The 25,121-nt window shown below is 45.6% G+C and overlaps 1 protein-coding gene across 2 annotated transcripts in view; it reads left to right on the top strand.

Moving 5' to 3' along the window:
• The window catches only part of STPG1 (sperm tail PG-rich repeat containing 1), a 351,715-nt gene that overhangs the window by 81,492 nt on the left and 245,102 nt on the right, over nt 1-25,121 (top strand). For both annotated transcript variants that reach the window (XM_078683800.1, XM_078683799.1), the window contains one exon: nt 6,977-7,101. In XM_078683800.1, the coding sequence (XP_078539926.1) occupies nt 6,977-7,101 (125 nt within the window). The remainder of the gene's footprint in view (nt 1-6,976; nt 7,102-25,121) is intronic.

The raw sequence follows: 25,121 nt of genomic DNA, 5'->3' as shown, positions 1-25,121 counted from the left end.
CGTACTCAACTGGTGCTTCTAACTACGCCTACCCCGGTGTACCTGACCTAAGCCTAATACGTGGGAGGGAGTAAGTAAGTAGCAGTTTAAGTTAAGTTTGTTTTGCCAAGAATCTGACTCAAGAATTCTCTGTAAGGGGTTAGTCAGTTCAGTACCTGGGATTTAGAAGGCAGGAGGGCTGGTATCTCTCTCTCAGGACTCGATATCCCAGTTACCCGCGAAGGTAAGCCGGAAACGCTGGAGGCTGGATTTCTCGGCAGGAGAAAAGGCAGCGTCTCTCTCAGCGCGTCAAAAGGGAGGGGCAGCGTCCGTGGGCTTCCTGCATCAGCTGGGCTCTCCGGCAAGTAGCGCTGCTCCAAGCTCATCCCCACCGTCGTGTTTGCTTAGGGCAACGTCAGTATATTTATACCTGAAAGGTGCCGAGTTTGACGTAAGGATGGACATAAGATGTCAGTAAGAATGTCATAAGGACTGGTCGTTCTTACATTCCTTTTAGGAGTTCTCAAGCGAAATCAAAACAATAGCTGCGGGGGATTTCCCAGGTCTGCTGATGGGTTGGTTTGTTTTGAGAACTCGGTGTGCGTTCTAGGGGGCTGGAGGAATAGTGCTTGCTTAATGTGACAGCATGCGCTATGACCTAATCTGAAAACGGGTTTTTGTGCCGTTGTATGGACACTAGTGAATTAATAACCGGACAAGGGTCAGAAATAGGAGTATCAATATAGGTACCTAGATAAACACACTACAAAATCAATCCTTTGTCCCACCCAGTCCATAGAATTCTTGGGGTTTGTGATCAACCCTCTGTCAGCTCAGCTGCAGCTTCCCAAAACCAAGTTACAGGACTTGAAAAAGGAACTGAAATCTGTCCTTTCCTGTCAGTCTCCCTGCAGGCAATGACTTGCCTAGTCTTTCTGCTAACCTCCTCCATTCTGTCAATATTTTCGGGGCCGATTCACTACAGGACCCTTCAGAGGTTAGAAATCCAGCATTTAAACAAAGGGCTTAGCTTACACAGATCAGGTAACTCTGACGGAAGGCGTGAGAGTGGAGCTCCAATGGTGGCTGGGACATGTGGATGCGTGGAATGGCAGAGCCATCCTTGGGTCTCAACCATAGGTGAACAGCATTTACAACGCAACTTTTACAACGAACTACCTTTACCATGCAACTTTTACAACGCAAGTTGTTACAACGACTTGCGCTGGGGGGCACTCTAGGATAGGGAATAGTTTAATTTACTATCCAACACCTTCCCTACTATTCACGGGGACTGGAGTTGGAATAGTAAATTAAACTATTCACTATCCAGTGCCCCGCAACACAAGTCGTTGTAACAACTTGCGTTGTAAAAGTTGCGTGGTAAAGGCATGCGTTGTAAAAGCATGCGTGCTAACGACATACATCCCAACCATAAGTAGTTACAGGGTCAGATGCCAGCTGTAGGGGCTGGGGAGTGTGTTGTGGAGACATCCCAACAGGTGGCATGTGGTCTCTCTGAGAGTTAGAACTCCATATCAATTGCCTTGCGGGGCCCTTTGCCTTTAGGACTCCCCCCCAAAGAATATGCCTTGTTGCATCCTCCTCAGGACGGTCAATATATCGGCAATGAGGTACATCAGCAAGTTAGGGGGCACAAGATTGTCCCTGCTGGTGGAGATAGCCAAGGACTTTTGCCACTATTGCCTGAGTCACAAGATATCTGTGAGTACATTCGGGACAATTCAACAAAGTGGCGGGTTGGAACTCCAGGTACCTGATAGATTACACGGATTGGAAGCTCCAGTCTTGTCTGTTCTGGTTGATCCAGAATGTTTGGGGTCCCTGTAAGTTAGGCCTTTTTGCCTCTACACTGAACAGCCAATTGGACGAGTTCTTTAGCTGGAGGTCGGATCCATTGTCAAAGGCAACAAACGCTTTTTCTCAGGATTAGTCAAAGGACCTGAAATATGCCTTTCCCACGTTCGCAATGATTCCCAGGGCAGCTACTTGGATCAAGCTGCAGGTAGCAGGGGTGGTGCTTGTCACCCCTGTGTGGAAACACATCCTTGGTTCACAGACCTCTTTGAGTTGACGTGCAATTTCCGTCACCTTCTTCCTTGATCTCAGATGATGCTCCAGGGCCCTCAAGGGGAACTGCATCCTTTGGCAATATCGGAGCAGTTGCTCCTGATGGCCTCGAGGCTTTCCGGCAACAGTGGAATTTGCCAGGCTTTCAGATTGCGCTTTCAGAGTTCATTAAACAGGCCTGGGCCCCCTCCACCTGGAAGAGGCAATCTTCGGCATGGAGATGCTGGATGGGTTAGTTCTTGGAATGGCACGTGGATCACATGGTGGCAGAGGTACCTCACATAGTGAATTTCCTGTCTCAGAAAGCAGCTGAGGGTTTATCATACAGGTTGGTGAACAATTTTCATTCTGCTATTTCAGCGAGACATGTACAGTTTAATGATAGGCCTGTTGGGATGCAATCTGTCATCTGTAAACTACTTAAAGGTATTAGGGTTACTAATTCTCCCAAGTCTAAGTACTCCATTTTATGGGGCATGACTTTGGTCTTAAACCTTTTTGAAAGATGGCCGGGTAATGATCAATTGTCTAGAAAACAGTTGTCGGCTAAACTAGCTATGCTCTTATGTCTCATGTCGTGTAGAAGGACTTCGGTTGCCAGAGTTCTGGACATTGCAGATAGAGCATTTACTCCTGAAGGAGTTTCATAAACAGTTACTGCAGGACAGAAACTTTTTCAAAGTGTATTGAGCATCATGTATTTCCTAATAATGATAAAGTGCGTGTTGTAAAATGCTTGAAAGCTTATGAGGAATGTGCTCACACATTCAGGGCCGGCTTTACCACTGGTGGCACCCAGTGCGACAATTGTTTTTAGTGCCCCCACACACCATGACCGCCTCCTCAGATTCTCTCACTAACACAGCGCAAAAGTGCCCCTCATCTCTTCAAACATTAGTTATTGCTAAACACAGCACCCCATGACCCGCCCAAGTCAGCACCCCCTCCACAGGTCAGCGCCCAGTGCAGCCACACAGGTCACACTGCCCTAAAGCTGGCCCTGCACACATTGAGAAGTGATACCTCGGGTCAGTTATTGATTGCTTTACAAAAACCTTTTAAACCTGTGTCATCGGCCACTATAGCCAGGTGGTTAAAACCAGCGATGGCAGAGGCTGGTATAGATACTGAAGTGTTTGGAACTCATACTGTTTGGTTGCCATGGCCTCTAAATCCTTTATGTTAGGCTCCACTATTCAGGATATCATGAAATTGGCTGACTGGTCATCTGATTCTACTTTTAAGCAATTTTATTACAAACAAGTGGGTGACATTACCTCAGTGGAATTCAATAAGCTTTAAACTAACATAATCGGAGTCTCCGGTCCTGAAATGAATAAAATATTTGCTAGCATTCACAGCAAGAATTTTCAATTCTTTTATGGAAACGGAGGTGAAAATTATCCCACCCAGGAATATCATTCATTAATTTGGAATGTCACGATTTGGCTGTCCTTCTTTCATTGTTTTACCCTACCCGTATTTATCCCTCTGGGGTATATGGCTATTATGATGCCTTGTTTCTTTTATAGGTTCCTATCAGAAGATGGATTGAACACGTTCAAATGTCATTCCCTGAGTTTGCTCTTCGCTCTCCTGTTGCTGGCTGAGCTGCTGTTCGCGAATTGATGACGCCCGCTGGTTTTCCCTTCGGCTACTGTTGGTTATCGCTGGTGCTTAAGGTCTTATGGACTGGTTTGAGCAAAGAAAGAGGCTCTCAAGATGGTGTTGAATGTGCTTATATGGGCTACAGAGCCATGATTAGTGGTTAATTGGCAAAGCGTCATGGAATATGTAGTTTATGTTATATGTACAACATGTTTTCATTGGCTGCTGTATTTTGTGCTGTGAAGGTAGAGAAGCATAATCCTCACCTCCTTGTCCTTAATAGAACTGAAAATTCTTGTCGCAATTTTTTTTAATTTTGAGTAGCTGCACCTCCTTAATTTGAAAGAGTATCAGCACTTCTAAACAGGCAATACCAGATATTACACAACACCGATACTGTGACAGCGCGAGCACCTACAAGTATGTTTTAATGTCCTTGCTTACGGGATATGTTGCCTGTCGGTCATTGGTCTGAATATCTGTGGGTCTTTTTGTGCAGTTACTTGTGAGCACCACACAAAAGCCACTCCGCAGTGGTTGCAAGAAACAACAAGCAGACCTAAACCTTTCCTGCTCAATCAGTTATACCTCAGGCAGAAGCCACAAAACGAACTTACCTTCTAAAGTCTTTTATCACCAAACAGACTAATGACCAGTCATAAATACCGTGCCCCTAAACCATCAGGTTTATAATTCCTACATATGTGTTCTTTGCGAGTCTATAACTAAATACTGTAGAAAAACAATCATTTACAAAATGATTAGTGGACATATCACAACTTTTACTGTCGTCGTAAAATATTTTTCATTTTACGTCCTACGCTGCCATCTAGTGGTTATTTGAAGATACGTTTTCTTTTGAAATAAAGTGGTATTGCCGAAGTGGAAATGCTGTTTTCGGCGTGTATTCTTCTTGGACTTCATTCGTTTTTTGGTAGACTCTTAAAAACATGTTTTTCTCAGTTACCCAGAATTAGTTATTCTATATAGACAAGAATTGCAAAGGAAAGTATCTTGTCCAGCAGACAAAGCTTTATCCTGCTCTCTCCCAGAAATTAAAATATAACGTGTCTGTAATGGCCTCATCCAATTCCACGAGTATACGTAATAGAATGCAGACAATATGGGAACAGTCACGGAGGACACTTTCAAATAGCACCTGTAACAATAGCCCCAGTAACAACTTTCGTCGCGTTTCATACATTCTCAAAGGCCACCACCCTGTACCTTTCGAATTTCGTACCACCAGGCTGCTCAATAAGAAGTGAAAATAGATGAAACAAAAAAACATAAATAGAAAATTTGATGTAGAAACATTTGAATTTTTAAACATTTGGAGCCAGATGAACGGCCATTTTAGTGGTTGCAAATGGAGAATCTGGCTGTTTGTGACCGCTAGAAGAGCTAGTGCAATGTACCAACCCTATTTTGCAGGTCAGTAACCTATTACTGACTGCTTACTCTTTTTTATTTTTAACAATTCTTTTTATTGAACATATTAAACAAAGTGTAGTGTGCAGTACAGTAATTAAGAGCATGGATGGCAAAAACATTGTATAAAACAGCACTTCTTCATGAGCAATCTATTTGCTGGATCCCCGAACTGACAGTACAGTGCAGGCTGTTACTAAAGTTCCTGCACCACTTGGTGGTCATGCCGCCCCCCACCCACCCCTCCCTGCCCATTACATTACAAACCCCTATGAGCAGCCTGATGATGCCACACCTTCTCCCACTTCTTGGGGCAGCCCCTGACCTCATATACAACTTTTTCTGCTATAAAGCATCAATTCAAGTCAGCTTTCCACTGATCCACGCTCTGTGGCAGAGGCATCCCCCACGCCCATGCAATATTCCTCTTGGACGCCATCGCCTCCACCATTAGCCAGAGTTTTTGGCATTGCGGCTATACTTGCTCCCCTGTTACACACAGTATGTGCCATCTGGCATCTGTGGGGAATTCTTGTCCCAGGACAAAATGAAACAGAAACGCTTCATTTTTCTTTTTGAAACGCATGCCATGTTCATTTAAGGAAAACAGGCCAAATTAAAAAAAAAGTAGCTTTATTTAAAAGTAAACACAGAAATGGTGATCTGCTGTCCCCAGCAGGCCACCATCTGTGTGTTATTGCCCTTTCTCAATGGGTCGAAAACTGCGACCTGCCTCATGAATATTGATGAGGCAGGTCATTTACGACCCCATTGCGAATCGTTTAATATGTCTGAGGCACCTTAGTACATTTCATTTTGCAAGTCTCTAATCGCGAATCACAAAAAGTCGCAATTAGCGACTCACAAATTTAAATGGTCGTACACCTGGCCCTTTATGTTGATATCAAAATGTTTTAGGAGTAACTTTAATTTTAAGGTCACTGTGCTAGCCTTGGGCTTCTCTCAGGGTTAGCGTTAGGCTCCAGGTTACGGGTGATATCAGGCAGATTGTACAGCTTAGGCTCAGGACTGTGATTTTCTTGAACATAAGGTTAGCATCAGGCTTAGGTTTAGGGTTTTGAGTAAGCTTTGGGATTGCCTTTAGTTCTAGTTCTTCAGATGTGTTGTTTTACCTTTTTATGCATACATATACTATATTTTCAGGATTATAGTCATTATCATTATAATGATAGTTTTAGGTATTCATATGTTTTTTGCTTTCTATATAATTGTTTTTATTCATTACAGTTTAGGTATTTTGACTTACCACCTTTTTCTGTTGTAGTAAATGAAGTTTGTGGTTGAAAAATTCTGGAAATCCTGAATTTGTGAATCAGGATTTACAAATTCTAACCTCAAATTCAACTTTTTGATTTCCTAAGCTATGCTTATGACTTGGTATTTTTTAACCATGAATATAAAAATAACCAGATAAACATGTAGGATTTGCTCATTTATGATTTTTGGTTCAGTCATTTACCTTTTATGGTAATTAAAGGTACATGGAGAATTCCAAAATCACATGTTGCAAGTGTAGTGCGGATTTGGAACACAATCTCTTCTGCCAAAATCTAAATGACTGCTTAGACGTTACTAATACGGTCTCTAGTTGAGAAAGAACTAATTGATAATTTGATGAAGGCAAATACTATACATCAGGAGTTTCTTTTTTCAAGTGTTTTGTAACGAAATTATGCAAGTTTGAACAAGAGCAACTGTATTATGCTTGATTTTCTTATTTTATGTGTTTACACTTTAAATTGTTTGTATGAGGTTCTACAAACTCAACAAAAGGGCTTGTAAAAAAAGTTTTTATATTTCTTCCTACAATGTTAAAATGGTTTCTCCATGTTGTTATCCTCTTAAGGTTTCAAGCGTATGACGACAAGTACACCATCAATCCCCACGAAATATCAGACAGTTTGTATCCCTCTGTCTGAAAAAAAGGGCTTTAGTTCTAAAGCACAAAGATTTCAATATGATGCCAACCAGGTAATCAAACATTTTTTTTAATTATTAAGGTTTTGAAGTACTTAATTGTTCAATGACAGAGCTTTCAGTTTCTCTCCCATAGAAAGCCTTAAAATTGAGCACACCAAGGGAACAGCCAGAAATGGGAGTTTCTTAAAAACATTTGAACACATTTGTTGCATTATTGTTTAACGATACAACTCATCTGGATCACTGTCTGGCAGAGAGTGAGCCAGAAAATTCCCTAAGGTATGCACCTGTACATTTCTTTACATTGCCAGTAAATGGTACAACACATTTATCTGGATTTCCCCTCATCCTGACAATTGTTTGAGATCCTCGAAGGATCCAGAATCCAATATACAAATCCAGGTGCCAATTTTGTGAAATACCCCTAATTTGAAACAGGTGGTGCGCCAAACTGTTTTCAAGGTAGTGCTCCTTGGATACTGAACCCAGGCTGAAATGGTTTCTCCTGGAAAGGGTCTGCAAAGCCCCTGATCCCACCCCACCCCCTCCTCCAACAAATAACATATTTGTAATCTTATCCCTTTGCGACTTTGGTACTTCCCGGCAGATTTCAAATGAATTATCGAGAAGTAATTTCCCTCCTCATACCCCTCAAAGCCTTTCCAGCGTTGAAGCCGAAGTAACGGTTGACATCCTCCCTCCAACTGTACCCCGCAATCCCTACTTGATTATTTCTTTGTCTTCTAACCTGTTGCCTTCCTTTCCTGTTTTCTTTTACTACATCTTTGCCCCGCAGCTTGGGGATCTTTGTACTTTCTGAAAGGCTTATCTTATCTTATATGGCTTTTTCTTTAACCCCTTCGCTGCTAGGCCTTTTCCCCTCCTGTGCTGAGGCTTTTTTTGGCGTTTTGGAGTAGTGCGCGCTTAGGCCCTTGTAACTTTTTGACCACATAAGGTATCCACGCCAAATTTGCGTCCTTTTCTTCCAACATCATGTGGATTCTAAAGGCGCCCTGGGTTTGTGGATTCCCTTGGAGGGGGCCCAGAAATTTAGCAAAATATAGTGATTTTTTTGTTTTTTTCAGAAAAATGGGAAAAACGGGCTGCAAATGAAAGCCTCTGGGTGTTTCCCTGAAAATGGTATCACAAAAAGGTTTGTGGGGCTGAAATCTCCATTTTCTCAGCTTTCAGGGAATGACAGACTTTTGTCAGAGAACCGAAATTTTTCACTCAGTTTTGGCATTTTTCTGGGACATAGCCTATTTTTGCTATTTTTAGAGCTTTCCACCTCCTTCCAGTTAATGGTAGAAATGAGTTTGAAAGCAATAATGGATCCTGGAAAGCTTTACATTTTCGAAAAGTAGACAAAATTCTGAATTCAGAAAGGGGTCATTTGTCTAAATCCATGAAGGTTTCGTTATAGAAACTAACAGTTAGATATTGGAATATTTGAAATTTTGTTGAAAAAAACAGCCTTTTGTCTCAACGTTTTCACCTATAACTTTTTCTAATTTTGACAGCTCTTGGAAAGCAATATACCGTTACATCCGTTAGACCTTCCTGGTTGTGGGGATATATAGGACTTGTAGTTTCACCAAGAACCCGACGAACCCAGATCCAAAAACTGAGCAGCAACTTGCAATGGTATTTTTTCATTTACTGGGTATAGTGCACTTTGTCTTGGAAAATGTATACATGGAATAATCTGTATGAAAGACACCTATGTATTTCTGAATTGGGTACAAATTATAGACTTCAGAAACAGTATATAATTGCACATTTTCAAAGTTGGGAATACTCATACTAGCATGAGAATTATTGGTCATTTTTCATAAAGATTTTTTTTTTACTCAATGTCTTTCATTCAAAGGGAGAAATGCATGAAAGCTCAATTGGTAATAACAGTTGATTTACAAATCTGAATTACCCCAAGTGTCCCGATAAAAACGGTACCTCACTTGTGTGGGTCGGCCTTGTGCCTGCGACAGGAAACGGCGGAAAATGCAACGTGGTCACACCTAAATTTAGCAGTTACAAATTGACCCTTTTTTGGCAAAGTGCCTACCTGTAGTTTTTGCACCCTAGCTCTGCCGGCACCTAGGGAAACCTTGCAAACCTATACATTTTTGAAAAGTAGACACCCAGGGGAATTCAGGATGGGGTGACTCGACTGCCTACCACCAGGTTTTGTTACCCAGAATCCCTTGCAAAGCTAAGTTTTTCACAAAATAAACACATTTTCCTCACATTTCTGTGGTGGAAAGTTCTGGAATCTGCGTGGATCAACAAATTTCCACCCACCCAGCGTGCCCCCAGGTCTCCCGAAAAAAACGGTACCTCACTTGCGTGGGTAGGCATAGTGGCTGCGACATGAAACAGCGCAAAACGCAGCATGGTCGCACCTCAATTTCCCAGTGAAATTTAGCACGATTCGGACAAAAAGACTACCTTTTGTTTTTGCGCCGTAGCTCTGCCAGCACCTAGGGAAACCTAGCAAACCTATACATTTTTGAAAACTAGACACCCAGGGAAATTCAGGATGGGGTGACTCGCCTGCCTACCCCCAGGTTTTGTTACCCAGAATCCCTTGCAAACATAAAAATTTGACCAAAAAAACACATTTTCCTCACATTTCTGTGGTGGAAAGTTCTGGAATCTGCGTGGATCAACAAATTTCCACCCACCCAGCGTGCCCCCAGGTCTCCCGAAAAAAACGGTACCTCACTTGCGTGGGTAGGCATAGTGGCTGCGACATGAAACAGCGCAAAACGCAGCATGGTCGCACCTCAATTTCCCAGTGAAATTTAGCACGATTCGGACAAAAAGACTACCTTTTGTTTTTGCGCCGTAGCTCTGCCAGCACCTAGGGAAACCTAGCAAACCTATACATTTTTGAAAACTAGACACCCAGGGGAATTCAGGATGGGGTGACTCGCCTGCCTACCCCCAGGTTTTGTTACCCAGAATCCCTTGCAAACATAAAAATTTGACCAAAAAAACACATTTTCCTCACATTTCTGTGGTGGAAAGTTCTGGAATCTGCGTGGATCAACAAATTTCCACCCACCCAGCGTGCCCCCAGGTCTCCCGAAAAAAACGGTACCTCACTTGCGTGGGTAGGCATAGTGGCTGCGACATGAAACAGCGCAAAACGCAGCATGGTCGCACCTCAATTTCCCAGTGAAATTTAGCACGATTCGGACAAAAAGACTACCTTTTGTTTGTGCGCCGTAGCTCTGCCAGCACCTAGGGAAACCTAGCAAACCTATACATTTTTGAAAAGTAGACACCCAGGGGAATTCAGGATGGGGTGACTCGCCTGCCTACCCCCAGGTTTTGTTACCCAGAATCCCTTGCAAACATAAAAATTTGACCAAAAAAACACATTTTCCTCACATTTCTGTGGTGGAAAGTTCTGGAATCTGCGTGGATCAACAAATTTCCACCCACCCAGCGTGCCCCCAGGTCTCCCGAAAAAAACGGTACCTCACTTGCGTGGGTAGGCATAGTGGCTGCGACATGAAACAGCGCAAAACGCAGCATGGTCGCACCTCAATTTCCCAGTGAAATTTAGCACGATTCGGACAAAAAGACTACCTTTTGTTTTTGCGCCGTAGCTCTGCCAGCACCTAGGGAAACCTAGAAAACCTATACATTTTTGAAAACTAGACACCCAGGGGAATTCAGGATGGGGTGACTCGCCTGCCTACCCCCAGGTTTTGTTACCCAGAATCCCTTGCAAACATAAAAATTTGACCAAAAAAACACATTTTCCTCACATTTCTGTGGTGGAAAGTTCTGGAATCTGCGTGGATCAACAAATTTCCACCCACCCAGCGTGCCCCCAGGTCTCCCGAAAAAACCGGTACCTCACTTGCGTGGGTAGGCATAGTGGCTGCGACATGAAACAGCGCAAAACGCAGCATGGTCGCACCTCAATTTCCCAGTGAAATTTAGCACGATTCGGACAAAAAGACTACCTTTTGTTTTTGCGCCGTAGCTCTGCCAGCACCTAGGGAAACCTAGCAAACCTATACATTTTTGAAAACTAGACACCCAGGGGAATTCAGGATGGGGTGACTCGCCTGCCTACCCCCAGGTTTTGTTACCCAGAATCCCTTGCAAACATAAAAATTTGACCAAAAAAACACATTTTCCTCACATTTCTGTGGTGGAAAGTTCTGGAATCTGCGTGGATCAACAAATTTCCACCCACCCAGCGTGCCCCCAGGTCTCCCGAAAAAAACGGTACCTCACTTGCGTGGGTAGGCATAGTGGCTGCGACATGAAACAGCGCAAAACGCAGCATGGTCGCACCTCAATTTCCCAGTGAAATTTAGCACGATTCGGACAAAAAGACTACCTTTTGTTTTTGCGCCGTAGCTCTGCCAGCACCTAGGGAAACCTAGCAAACCTATACATTTTTGAAAACTAGACACCCAGGGGAATTCAGGATGGGGTGACTCGCCTGCCTACCCCCAGGTTTTGTTACCCAGAATCCCTTGCAAACATAAAAATTTGACCAAAAAAACACATTTTCCTCACATTTCTGTGGTGGAAAGTTCTGGAATCTGCGTGGATCAACAAATTTCCACCCACCCAGCGTGCCCCCAGGTCTCCCGAAAAAAACGGTACCTCACTTGCGTGGGTAGGCATAGTGGCTGCGACATGAAACAGCGCAAAACGCAGCATGGTCGCACCTCAATTTCCCAGTGAAATTTAGCACGATTCGGACAAAAAGACTACCTTTTGTTTTTGCGCCGTAGCTCTGCCAGCACCTAGGGAAACCTAGCAAACCTATACATTTTTGAAAACTAGACACCCAGGGGAATTCAGGATGGGGTGACTCGCCTGCCTACCCCCAGGTTTTGTTACCCAGAATCCCTTGCAAACATAAAAATTTGACCAAAAAAACACATTTTCCTCACATTTCTGTGGTGGAAAGTTCTGGAATCTGCGTGGATCAACAAATTTCCACCCACCCAGCGTGCCCCCAGGTCTCCCGAAAAAAACGGTACCTCACTTGCGTGGGTAGGCATAGTGGCTGCGACATGAAACAGCGCAAAACGCAGCATGGTCGCACCTCAATTTCCCAGTGAAATTTAGCACGATTCGGACAAAAAGACTACCTTTTGTTTTTGCGCCGTAGCTCTGCCAGCACCTAGGGAAACCTAGCAAACCTATACATTTTTGAAAACTAGACACCCAGGGAAATTCAGGATGGGGTGACTCGCCTGCCTACCCCCAGGTTTTGTTACCCAGAATCCCTTGCAAACATAAAAATTTGACCAAAAAAACACATTTTCCTCACATTTCTGTGGTGGAAAGTTCTGGAATCTGCGTGGATCAACAAATTTCCACCCACCCAGCGTTCCCCCAGGTCTCCCGAAAAAAACGGTACCTCACTTGCGTGGGTAGGCATAGTGGCTGCGACATGAAACAGCGCAAAACGCAGCATGGTCGCACCTCAATTTCCCAGTGAAATTTAGCACGATTCGGACAAAAAGACTACCTTTTGTTTTTGCGCCGTAGCTCTGCCAGCACCTAGGGAAACCTACCAAACCTATACATTTTTGAAAACTAGACACCCAGGGGAATTCAGGATGGGGTGACTCGCCTGCCTACCCCCAGGTTTTGTTACCCAGAATCCCTTGCAAACATAAAAATTTGACCAAAAAAACACATTTTCCTCACATTTCTGTGGTGGAAAGTTCTGGAATCTGCGTGGATCAACAAATTTCCACCCACCCAGCGTGCCCCCAGGTCTCCCGAAAAAAACGGTACCTCACTTGCGTGGGTAGGCATAGTGGCTGCGACATGAAACAGCGCAAAACGCAGCATGGTCGCACCTCAATTTCCCAGTGAAATTTAGCACGATTCGGACAAAAAGACTACCTTTTGTTTTTGCGCCGTAGCTCTGCCAGCACCTAGGGAAACCTAGCAAACCTATACATTTTTGAAAACTAGACACCCAGGGGAATTCAGGATGTGGTGACTCGCCTGCCTACCCCCAGGTTTTGTTACCCAGAATCCCTTGCAAACATAAAAATTTGACCAAAAAAACACATTTTCCTCACATTTCTGTGGTGGAAAGTTCTGGAATCTGCGTGGATCAACAAATTTCCACCCACCCAGCGTGCCCCCAGGTCTCCCGAAAAAAACGGTACCTCACTTGCGTGGGTAGGCATAGTGGCTGCGACATGAAACAGCGCAAAACGCAGCATGGTCGCACCTCAATTTCCCAGTGAAATTTAGCACGATTCGGACAAAAAGACTACCTTTTGTTTTTGCGCCGTAGCTCTGCCAGCACCTAGGGAAACCTAGCAAACCTATACATTTTTGAAAACTAGACACCCAGGGGAATTCAGGATGGGGTGACTCGCCTGCCTACCCCCAGGTTTTGTTACCCAGAATCCCTTGCAAACATAAAAATTTGACCAAAAAAACACATTTTCCTCACATTTCTGTGGTGGAAAGTTCTGGAATCTGCGTGGATCAACAAATTTCCACCCACCCAGCGTGCCCCCAGGTCTCCCGAAAAAAACGGTACCTCACTTGCGTGGGTAAACATAGTGGCTGCAACAGGAAACGGTTCAAATTGTACGGTGGTGAATTTACATTACCTTATTGCAAAACTACCTTGATTTTGGGGGGGGGGCATCTGAGTTTGTGGCCCGGGGCTCGGTGGTATTCTTTGCAAAGTAGCAAACCCAAACAGTTCTGAAAACTAGACACCCGGGGGACTCCAGGGAGGTATGGCATGCATGGGTCCCCCAATGTTTTCCTACCCAGAACTCTCTGCAAACCTTAAAATTAGGTAAAAATTGCACTTTTCCAAACTTTTTGGCGTGGGATCGCCGGGTCGGCAAAAAAGTCATACCACCCTGCGTTCCCCTTGTTCTCCCGAGTAAAAGGATACCTCACTTGTGTGGGTGCCCCAAAGCAGAATACGCCAAAAATGAATTTTGAAAAAAGTAGTTTTTACTCATATTTACGTTTTACAAATTAAGCACCCCAGCCTAAGTCACATGCCTTTGGCCCACCCACACAAGTGAGGTATCATTTTACTCGGGAGAACAAGGGAAACACTGGGTGGTAGGACATTTGTTCCGGCAGCGAGATCCCACCCAAAAAAGTATGGAAAAGTGGGTTTTTTGACCAAAATTTCAGGTTTGCAGGGGTTTCTGGGTAGGAAAACATTGGGGGACCCACGCATGCCATACCACCCTGGACTCCCCCGGGTGTCTAGTTCTCAGAACTGTTTGGGTTTGGTAGTTTCCAAAGATGCCTGCCAAGCCCCGGGCCAAAAGCTCAGGTGACCCCCTCAAAAAATAAGATTATTTGGCTAAAGGTAAAGTTTTTGTCTCCACAGTATGAATTGGGCCTTTTCCTAAAGCAGCCGCTATGCCTACCCACGCAAGTGAGGTACCATTTTTATCGGGAGACCTTGGGGAACGCTGGGTGGGAGGTAATTTGTGTGTGCCCAGTGATGCCACGCTTTCCCACACTAAAACGTGTGAAAAAACTGATTTTTTTACCATGCAAAAAATGAGGTTTGCAAGGGATTCTGGGTAAAGGAACGTTGGAGGATCCACGCAAGCCATACCTCCTTGGAAGCCCCCGGTTGTCTACTTTTCAGAAATGTGTGGGATTGGTAGGTTTCCCTAGATGGCTGTCTCGCACGGGGCCAAAAACCCAGGTAACCCCTCTTGCAAAAGCTGGTGGACTTAGGGGTTACCTGGGTTTCTGGCCCCGTGCGAGACAGCCATCTATGGAAACCTACCAAACCCACACATTTCTGAAAAGTAGACACCCGGGCGCTTCCAAGGAGGTATGGCTTGCGTGGATCCGCCAACGTTCCTTTACCCAGAATCCCTTGCAAACCTCAATTTTAGCAGAAAAAAATCAATTTTTTCACACGTTGTAGTCTGGGAAAGCGTGGCATCACTGGGCTCACACAAATTACCTCCCACCCAGCATTCCCCCAGGTCTCCCGATAAAAACGGTACCTCACTTGCGTGGGTAGCCATAGTGGCTGCAACAGGAAAAGGTCCAAATCTAACAGTGGTGAATATAAAATACCCTGAAGCAATATAACTTTGATTTTTTTGGGGGGAGGCACCTGAGTTTTTGGCCCGGGGTGGGTGGTATTCTTTGGAAAGTAGCAAACCCAAACAGTTCTGAAAACTAGACACCCGGGAGAGTCCAGGGAGGTATGGCATGTGTGGGTCCACCAATGTTTTCCTACCCAGAACTCCTTGCAAACCTTAAAAATAGGTAAAAATAGCACTTTTCCAAACATTTTGGCGTGGGATCGCCGTGCCGGCAAAAAAGTCCTACCACCCTGCGCTCCCCTTGTTCTCCCAAGTAAAAGGATACCACACCTTAACAGAGTTACTCAAAAGTCAAACATTCAAGCACGGCTATCTATTCCTCAAAGACACACACATACAGGTTGGATTTGGCACGAGGGCGAGTGATGGTTCAGTACATAAAATTTTATTAACAAGATATTTAAAAAAAATGAAATGCTCTGTCAATAAATAAATGCATAAAAACTGAACCAGTGACTCGCAACTCGTGAGCTGTAAAGCCACGACAAGGCACCAACCGTTTTACAGGCCATTCACGCACCTTTCATACCTGATACAAACCAGACCATTGACACCATCCGAATGGAAAAGCAACACATAACAACAATCACAATAAGGGGCAAGGTACACCCTACTGCAGAAATTAGAAAAAAAACAATTATTACTGCACACCCATCTAATCCGCAAGCACACACACATACTGGTTGGATTTGGCACGAGGGTGAGTGATGATTCAGTACATACAATTGGATACGCAAGTAATTTCATCAAAAATGAAATACACTGCGTATAATTGAAAGTATGATAAACTGAACCACTGACTCGCAGCTCGTGAGCTGTAAAGCCACGTCAAGGCACCAACCTCTTTACAGGCCATTCATACACCTTTCGTACGCGTGACACATACAAAACATTCACACCGCCAGCCGCGGACCCATCACATTTCAACACTCACACCAGCAAACAGCGCCATTCAAGGGCCCATCACTTTCACACGCCCACATTTCTGACACTGCAACTACACAAAATGATGGACTGTGTGGAGTGTCACTCAACTAGCAGTGTGTGTAGTGACCAACAGAAAGTAACTACTCACACACCGCCTGCCGAGCGCCAGTCCACCCACACCACCATCCAAGCACCAGACCATGCACACTGCCAGCCAAACACCACTCAGCGCACACCGACAGCCAACTACCACTCCACACACACCACCAGCCAAGCATCACTCCACGCACACAACCAGCCAAGCGCCACTCCACAAACACAACACCATCCAAGCACCACTCCACACACGCCGCCAGCCAAGCACCACTCCACACACACCGCCAGCCAAGCACCACTCCACTCACACCGCCAGCCAAGCACCTAACCATACACTCCGCCAGCCAAGCAAAAATCCACTAACCCCCCCAGCACAACTCCAATCCATGCACTATTCCAGCCAAGCACCAGACCACGCACACCACCAGCCAAGCGCCTGTCCACGCACACCAACAATCCAAGCACAATCCTGCACACACCACCATCAAAATTAGAATTTTTTAAAGAAATACCACAAATCAAATGTAGAAACCTACAAATCTGCTAACACAAATTCAAAACCTAAATGCTTTGCACTAATGCAAACCTAAAAGCAAACAAAAAAATATTACAGAAAACAAACCAGACAGTACACTTACAAGCTCAATGAAACTCCCAAAACTTCTTTTGTGTGTGGTACGATTTAAAACAAGCTGGCACACACAATCCAGGATTTGAAGGACAGTCAGGACAGTGCATACGAGACTCCCTCCGCACTTCTCTTCGCCAACAGACTCTACATCTTTTAGTGGGTTTGTCTTTTGCAGTTGTGGGAGGAATGTATTCTGGAAAGTGGCGATCTTTCAGTCTAGCCACTTCCTCCACCACTCCAAATCTTGGCACACTTGCCTGTTCCACTAGTACAAGGCTGCCTATTATAGTCTCCTGAAACTTAACAAAAGGCATCTTTGACTCAGGACAAGATTTCTGGAAAACAACAAAAGCATTAAAGGATGCCAAGTGGAAAAGATGGATAGCCAACTTCTTGTACCAAACGTAAGCCTTTCGAAGAGCAGCATAAGGTTCCAACCTCTGATCTACTCTGTCAACACCACCCATGTGCCTATTATAGTCTAAAATGCACACAGGTTTACGCACTTCAGCAGTCTCACCCCGAACTGGCAGAGCTTCAGTGCTTTCGTCATGGATAGTAGTCAGCATGTAAACATCTCTCCTGTCTGAAAACTTCACAGCTAGAAGCTTCCCACATCGCAATGCAGTAGACTGTCCCCGCACAAGCCTTTTGCAAACAAGTTCTATTGGAAAACCTTTCCGGTTACTGCGCATCGTGCCACATGCAACAGTGCCCACTTTGGCCAACTCCTTGAACAAACGCACACTAGTGTAGAAGTTATCTACATATAAATAGTGGCCTTTGTTAAATAATCGTCTACCTAGTTCCCACACAATTTTCTCAGTCACTCCAAAAGTGGACGGACAAGCAGAAGTGTTAATGCTGGAATCCTTACCGGTGTACACCCTGAAATTATAAACATATCCAGTCTCACTGTCACACAGCATATACAGTTTGATGCCATAGCGTGCCCTCTTACTAGGAATGTATTGCCTAAAAACCAAGCGGCCCTTGAACAACACCAAAGACTCGTCCACAGCTATTTCTCTTCCAGGTGCAAACATCTCAGGAAAACGATCAACAAAGTGATCAAGGACAGGCCGAATCTTAAAAAGACGGTCACAATCAGGGTGATCGCGTGGCAACGCTAAATCATTATCAACAAAATGCATCATGCGAAGAAGAAGCATATATCGATCACGAGTCATAACTGCTGGAAATATAGATGTTGCCATCAAGGGACTAGTGGACCAATAAGAAGACATTGATGGCTTCCTTAGCAAGCCCATCAAAAAAGTTAATCCCAAAAACTTCTTCATCTCTTCAACATATGTGGGAGACCAATGGGTAGCTCTGGAATGGGGCTTAAGGCTGGCACTGTGGTCCCTCAAATACTGCTCTGCATACAAATTAGTTTGCTCCACAATCTCCTGCAAAAACTCATCGTCAAAAAACAATTGAAAATATTGAATTGGCAAAAAATTGTCAGTATCCACTCTACACCCTGGAACACCAGTGAAGTCTGGCAATTCCGGCTGCACCATGCCAGGGGCAACCCAGACGTCATCACTAACATGAGGAGAAGAAGCCACCCTAGCCTGCAGGCCAGATGCCTCTTGCTGCACTACATCAACGGGAACACTAGCATCCCCAGATGCCTCTTGCCTCACTACACCAACAGGAATACTAGCATCCCCAGATACATTTTGCATCTCTTCACCAACAGACGAACTCACATCCCCAGCTGCCTCTTGCATCTCAACATCAACAGAAGAACTCGCATCCCCAGATGCCACTTGCTGCTCAACAACAACAGAAAGACTAGCAGCACCAGATGCCTCATGCTGCTCAACAACAGGAAGACTAGCAGCACCAGATACCCTTTGGCGCACCACAGCAATGTGAAACCTTTTGGGCGCAGCCTTTACCACACTTGCCTGTTCCTGACGAGAAAAAAAGGGAAACCTTGAGGACCTAGGCTGCCGCTCACATGGCTCTTCCCTCTCTACCGGCACATCAATGTCCCTCTCTACCACAGGCACTTCATCAGCACTAGAAGAAGAATCATCATTCGATGATACTATGCGAAGAGAAAACTCACTGCCTGAATCTTCTGCACCTAACTCAAGCTCCGAATCGGAGTCAGTGTCTGGACCATGGTCAGAGGAAGACTCAAAAAGCGAACTAACAACCTGCTTAGCAGTAATCCTGCGAGCAGCCATTATCCTTACAAATCAAGAAGACTACACACACAAGTGAACAACAACCTACACTGTGCAAAGGAAGAAGTAAACAAGGTAGAGTCTTCACACAAAAATCAATACACTCAAAAACAATTCAAATCTAACCAAATATAAGAAGACTCACCAGCACCTACTCTGCTGAAACACAGCAAAAAGAAAGGAAATCCCACTGGAAAGAAAAAAAAACAAGTATAGATTAGACAAAGTACACATCAAGCAGCAATACAAAAAAAAAAGTTAACAATCAAGAAACACAAAGCCACACAAACAGCAATAACTTCACTTTTCATAACAACACATTTATCTAGGAAAAATAGTACAAAAAACATTTACTTACCAAGCACATGCAACTACACAAGCTGCAAAACCAGCATTAACCGAACCACAACCTACACCAATACAAACAGCAAAAGCCTGGATCAAAAACAAAGAAGAAAAAAAATAATTTAATACTACATTTCACAAACAACATAACAAATGAATAAACAATACACAAATGTACCCCCAAAATCACATCCACACAGATGGGCCATCAAAAAGGGCAAAACGGACAAAAGTACGGGTTGATTTGCCCACCGGGGGGGGGGGGGCAGAACATCTAAATTTAAAATCCGACCCACCTGAAAGCGACCCTTGCACAATGGGTCACTTCCTACAATCTAAAATAAAATCCCTGGTGCTAGTGAGGGCATTTCCACCGCACAATCGCAATGCTGTGCGCGACCGTGAGCCAGAAATGCCCTGCAAAGAGACATCAGAAGAGAGGAAAATCACTTACCTCTCCCCTGAAGCCTCTTTGCAAACCCCCCCAAATATCTCAAAACCAACCTAACACCTCCAGGCGCAGGAAGCAAATGGCTTCCCGACCGCCTGGGAATCCCTGAAGATGTTGGCGCGTGCTGTGCGCGCTGACATCATCAGGGATTCTCATGGGGAGGGGGACAACAGAATTACTGTGGTTAACTGCGATGCTGGACAGAGGCACTTGCATCCTTGATTTTCACAAGCGCAATCCTAAAACAGTTCCTATGACCAGGAGCTTCTTTCTCCCCATCTGCTGCTCTCAACAGTCTCTGACCATTTATACACATAAGAGGCATGTGAACTCACACAGAAGATCCCCTATTGGCAACGCCCACCAACTAGCGGAGTGCACCATCTTTCCTAAATTTACCCACTATGATGGACAGCTCACTCAAGGGACCTGTGCACACATTGGTGCGATGGCATAGTAACACACACGGACACTGGAGACAAAGCAAGCGCTCGAGTTGCAGCACAAATTCAGAAAAACATTCATCAGCCCAAAAACATTTGTGACCTTCCCACTATGATTCACAGCTCACACAAGGGACCCCTGCGCACATCTGTGCAATTGCATAGTAACGCACACATGGACACTGGAGACAAAGATGGGGCTCGAGTTGCAGCACAAACTCAGGAAAGCAATCATCAGCCCAAAAACATTTGTGAACTTCCCACTATGATGAACAAATGGTCTCTGTTTCCAGATACCTAAGAGCCTTGCTAGTTTATTCAGATAACAACCAACACACACTGGGGTCGATTGTGAAAATATGGTATTGTGTACAAAAAAGGGGAGAAATGCTCCTCTTTTAGGTGTCCCCTCACTCACCAGGGTTGCCCCACGGTGACATGCTTCATCATTGGGGCCATCCCAGTCCTCTACGGGCTGGGGCGTGCTGCGACTTGCGAAAGTTACGTAGGAGCACTTTATTAGACTATGTGTGGTGCATGTGTATTTGAGGAGTGGACTATGTGATGTGTGAAATACCTGCCCAGTAGGTTTACAATAAACTTTATTCTTGCCTCTAGGTGGTAATAAACGGGGTGGAAAGATAGGCTGCCCTAAACGTAATGTGTCCAGATGTACCTATCAACTCCTATCGTCGACATGTTTCGTGCATACACCAAGCACTATGATGGACAGCTCACACAAGGGACCCCTGCGCACATCTGTGCAATTGCATAGTAACGCACACATGGACACTGGAGATGGCGCTCGAGTTGCGGCACAAACTCAGGAAAACAATCATCAACACAAAAACATTTGTGAGCTTCCCACTATGATGGACAGCTCACTCAAGGGACCCCTGCGCACATTTGTGCAGTTGCATAGTAACGCACACATGGTCAATGGAGACAAAGATGGCGCTAGAGTTGCAGCACAAATTCAGGTAACAATCAACAGCCCAAAAACATTTGTGAGCTTCCCACTATGATGGACAGCTCACTCAAGGGACCCCTTCGCACATGGCATAGTAACACACACATGGTCACTGGAGACAAAGCATGTGTTTGAAAAGCAGCACACAAAAAAAAACATTCATCAGGCCAAAAACACTAGTGAGCTTTGCCTAGGCAGCACAGGTGTGTTTTTTAGCCACTTCAGAAACACACATCAGTATAAGTAATGAAGGACAGAGGCACTTGCATCCTTCATTACAATGAGCACTATCATTTTACTTTATAAATGACCCCCATCAGCATTTTTGTACAAAAAACGGCCTTTCCACAACATTGCAGCCAAGAAAAGACTTCATAGATAATGTTCCCCCAACAAGGGGAGCGACCCTTCCCCAAGGGGCCGCTCCCCGAACTAAGAAACTGATCACAAAACCAAAAAAAAAAAAAAATCCCTAACATTCCTGCTGCACAATCGCACGATCGTGCAGCAGGAAACCTCTAAAATGCCACCGAGGGAAAGGAAAAGCCTTTCCTTTCCCTCGATGCAAGTTGCATCACAATCCCCCCCGCCCCAGCCGCAAAACTAACCTCTTTGTGCAACGACGCGCAGGAAGCAAATGGCTTCCCTGCGCGTCTGTAAACAAAGGAAGCCTCCGGTGACGTCAGCGCGCCTCGCGCGCTGACGTCATTGATGACGTGGGCGGGGAGGGCGGGGGGAGGCAGGGGAAGGTCTTCCCCTGCCATCCCCGCAAAAACAAAAAAAATCAGGCAGACTCGGAGGGAGCGCTGGCGCTTCCCCCGAGGGTGGGGCTCATGACGAGCTGGGCTCGTCATGAGCGTGCGAGGAGGCTACGCCATGACGAGCCCAGCTCGTCATCAGCCCCGAAGGGGTTAAGCAAACTTTATAAACTCTTCATGAACATGTAACTTTTTGTCTCATATAGAATGAATCATTAGAGTAAACCCTGACCCCCAATTGTGGAATGTCCTTTGAATCTGCTTCTTTTCAGGGTCCCCCCAAAGAATCCCATAACATGAATGCTTGGTGCCCAACTTAAATGTACAAGGACTTCCACTTCGGCATCTAGTGCATCAGGGCACTCATGGCTCTTTGTTTAAAGGATGTCACATCCAGGAGTTCCAGGTTCCAAGTGTAGAAACCTTACTCTGCCGCCTGAGTACATTTCCCAGCTATGACCACATCTCTTTCCGCCCCTGAAACTCTGCCCTTTTTTAGTAATCACCCCCAGTACCCCATAATATCTCTGTTATCCTCTTCTTCCACCTCCTTCCTCCCCACTTTACATGGTGGAAAAGTCTGGTGTTATTGGGGATTGTTTCCACACGTTGAAAACCATCAAATAGGAGCCCCAGTCTTCAAAAGAGGGGCCCAGAGCCTCATAGGGTCTCCAAGCGCGGCTCCCGTCTACCGAATATTCTACCTCTGAGCCCACCCCGTCCACCCAGGCCTCCAGTGCTCCTCTATTCAGACTATTTCTGGTTACATTGATCCCCATCTCAAGTCTCCTAGATGGCAGTCAGTGCACACCTGGTCTGGAAGCCCTGCTCCTCCATCTCCTTATACTGTCCACCAAACATATGTGTCCCTGAGGCCTGCAGCTGGAGCAGGCCATAGGATTACTGCGGCCCGGCAGCTCAGCAAAGCACATCCATTTTACATGCGAACCGGCGCCACCCCATGTCATTTCTTTTTTAAACCACCTCCCTCTCCATCTCCTGGTTCCACCAGCCACTTCACCGACTTTCCTGCACAAGCCATGCCTGGCCTAATTGCCTTCCTTCACTTCTTTCTACCCTCCTGTTGCCTTTCACTCCAGACTTGGCTGCAACCACAATTCTCAACAATGTTCCCTTCTACTTCTGTGGTCTTTGATGGTGACTTGAGTACCTGTATAACCACTTTTGACTCACTTTGTTGTAACTCTTGTCATTTGATAACTGGTTTATCCTCTCATGAAGGTATTATGTCCAAAAGTCACATTTTCTGGGGGTTGTCTTCCATTTCAGTGGTCTGTTCCAATGTCCTTAATGAGCTGCTACAGGATGCCAAATGTCCTACATTTTGCCACTCACTGGACAATCAAGAAAGGAGGATTAGTGTTGCCAGGCAGACTCTTCCAGTGGCCTAGCAGGGTGTCCAATCTCACTTTTTCAGTCTTATATGATCTGTAAAAGAGGTACATAGTGACGGGGAGAGAAGAACTTCAGGTTAGGCAGGGTCCTAACCTGAAGCTGCAGGGGCACATTGAGCTTTAGTGCTGCAAATACAGAATGCATCCAGCAGTTAGTAATTATCCCTGAATGTTTGATTTTGTTTTAAACATTTATTTATTTTGATTTTTATTATTACACAAAACAGTTTTTATAATGTGCAAAGTACCCCACAATGTACCTCATGGTGGACCATAAGCATTAGCCAACACAAGTGCTACTATGCAATAAGCCCCGAAGAAGTCTCTTTCATGAGATGAAACGTGTTGGCCACACAGGAAGAAAAGTTTTTTTAATAAAAAGAATAAGAAGATTTGAATAAAGGAACCCCTTTTTAGAAAAATATGAATGGAGTCTGTGCACTATGGTAAATGGAATGTGTAATTGACGTACACTGTTTATAATCAATCAATCAATCAATCATGCCATTTGTATAGCGCACTACTCACCCGGGAGGGTCTCAAGGCGCTTGGGGGGAGGGGTATGCTACTGCTCGAACAGCCAGGTCTTGAGTTGTTTCCTGAAGGCGAGATGGTCCTGGGTCAGCCGAAGGTGGATGGGGAGGGAGTTCCAAGTCTTGGCAGCCAGGTAAGAGAAGGATCTTCCTCCGGCGGTGGCTCTTCGGATGCGTGGTACGGCTGCGAGGGCGAGGCTGGTGGACCGTAGCTGGCGGGTGGGCGTGTAGAAGGTCAGGCGGTCGTTAAGGTACTTGGGGCCCAGGTCGTGGAGAGACTTGTGTGCGTGGGTGAGGAGCCGGAACGTGATCCTCATGTCGACGGGGAGCCAGTGCAGGTTCCTCAGGTGGCTGGAGATGTGGCTGCGTCGGGGGACATCCAGGATGAGTCGGGCGGAGGCGTTCTGGATGCGCTGGAGTCTTTTCTGTAGCTTGGCTGTGGTTCCGGCGTAGAGGGCGTTTCCGTAGTCCAGTCGGCTGGTGACGAGTGCCTGGGTGACAGTCTTCCTGGTCTCGGTCGGGATCCAGCGGAAGATCTTGCGAAGCATACGCAGGGTGTTGAAGCACGATGAGGAGACGGCATTGACTTGTCTGGTCATCGAGAGGGAGGGGTCCAGGATGAAGCCCAGGATGCGTGCGTGGTCGGTTGGCTTGGGTGCGGTGCCTAGGGCTGGGGGCCACCAGGAGTCGTCCCAGGCGGAGGGCGAAGATCCCAGGATGAGGACTTCCGTCTTGTCCGAGTTCAGTTTCAGGCGGCTGTCCTTCATCCACTCGGCGACGTCTTTCATCCCTTCGTGTAGGCAGGTTCTGGCGGTGTCTGGGTCTCTGGTGAGGGAGAGGATCAGCTGGGTGTCGTCGGCGTAAGAGATGATGTTGAGGTTGTGCTGGCGTGCGATGGCTGCGAGAGGTTTCATGTAGATGTTGAAGAGGGTGGGGCTGAGTGAAGATCCTTGCGGGACGCCGCAGATGACTTCGGTGGCCTCGGAGCGAAACGGGGGGAGGCGGACTCTTTGTGTTCTTCCGGCGAGGAACAAGATGATCCACTCCAGTGCCTTCTCTTGGATACCGATGTTGCTGAGGCGCTGGACTAGGGTGCGGTGGCAGACTGTGTCGAATGCAGCGGAGAGGTCCAGGAGGATGAGGGCCACTGTTTCCCCCTTGTCGAGCAGGGTCCGTATGTCGTC

The sequence above is a fragment of the Lissotriton helveticus genome, chromosome 3_1, assembly GCF_964261635.1.
Source record: "Lissotriton helveticus chromosome 3_1, aLisHel1.1, whole genome shotgun sequence".
In the NCBI taxonomy this organism is placed as follows: Eukaryota; Metazoa; Chordata; class Amphibia; order Caudata; family Salamandridae; genus Lissotriton; species Lissotriton helveticus.
The sequence above is the reverse complement of the archived record's forward strand: the minus strand, read 5'-3'. Positions and strand labels throughout refer to the sequence as shown.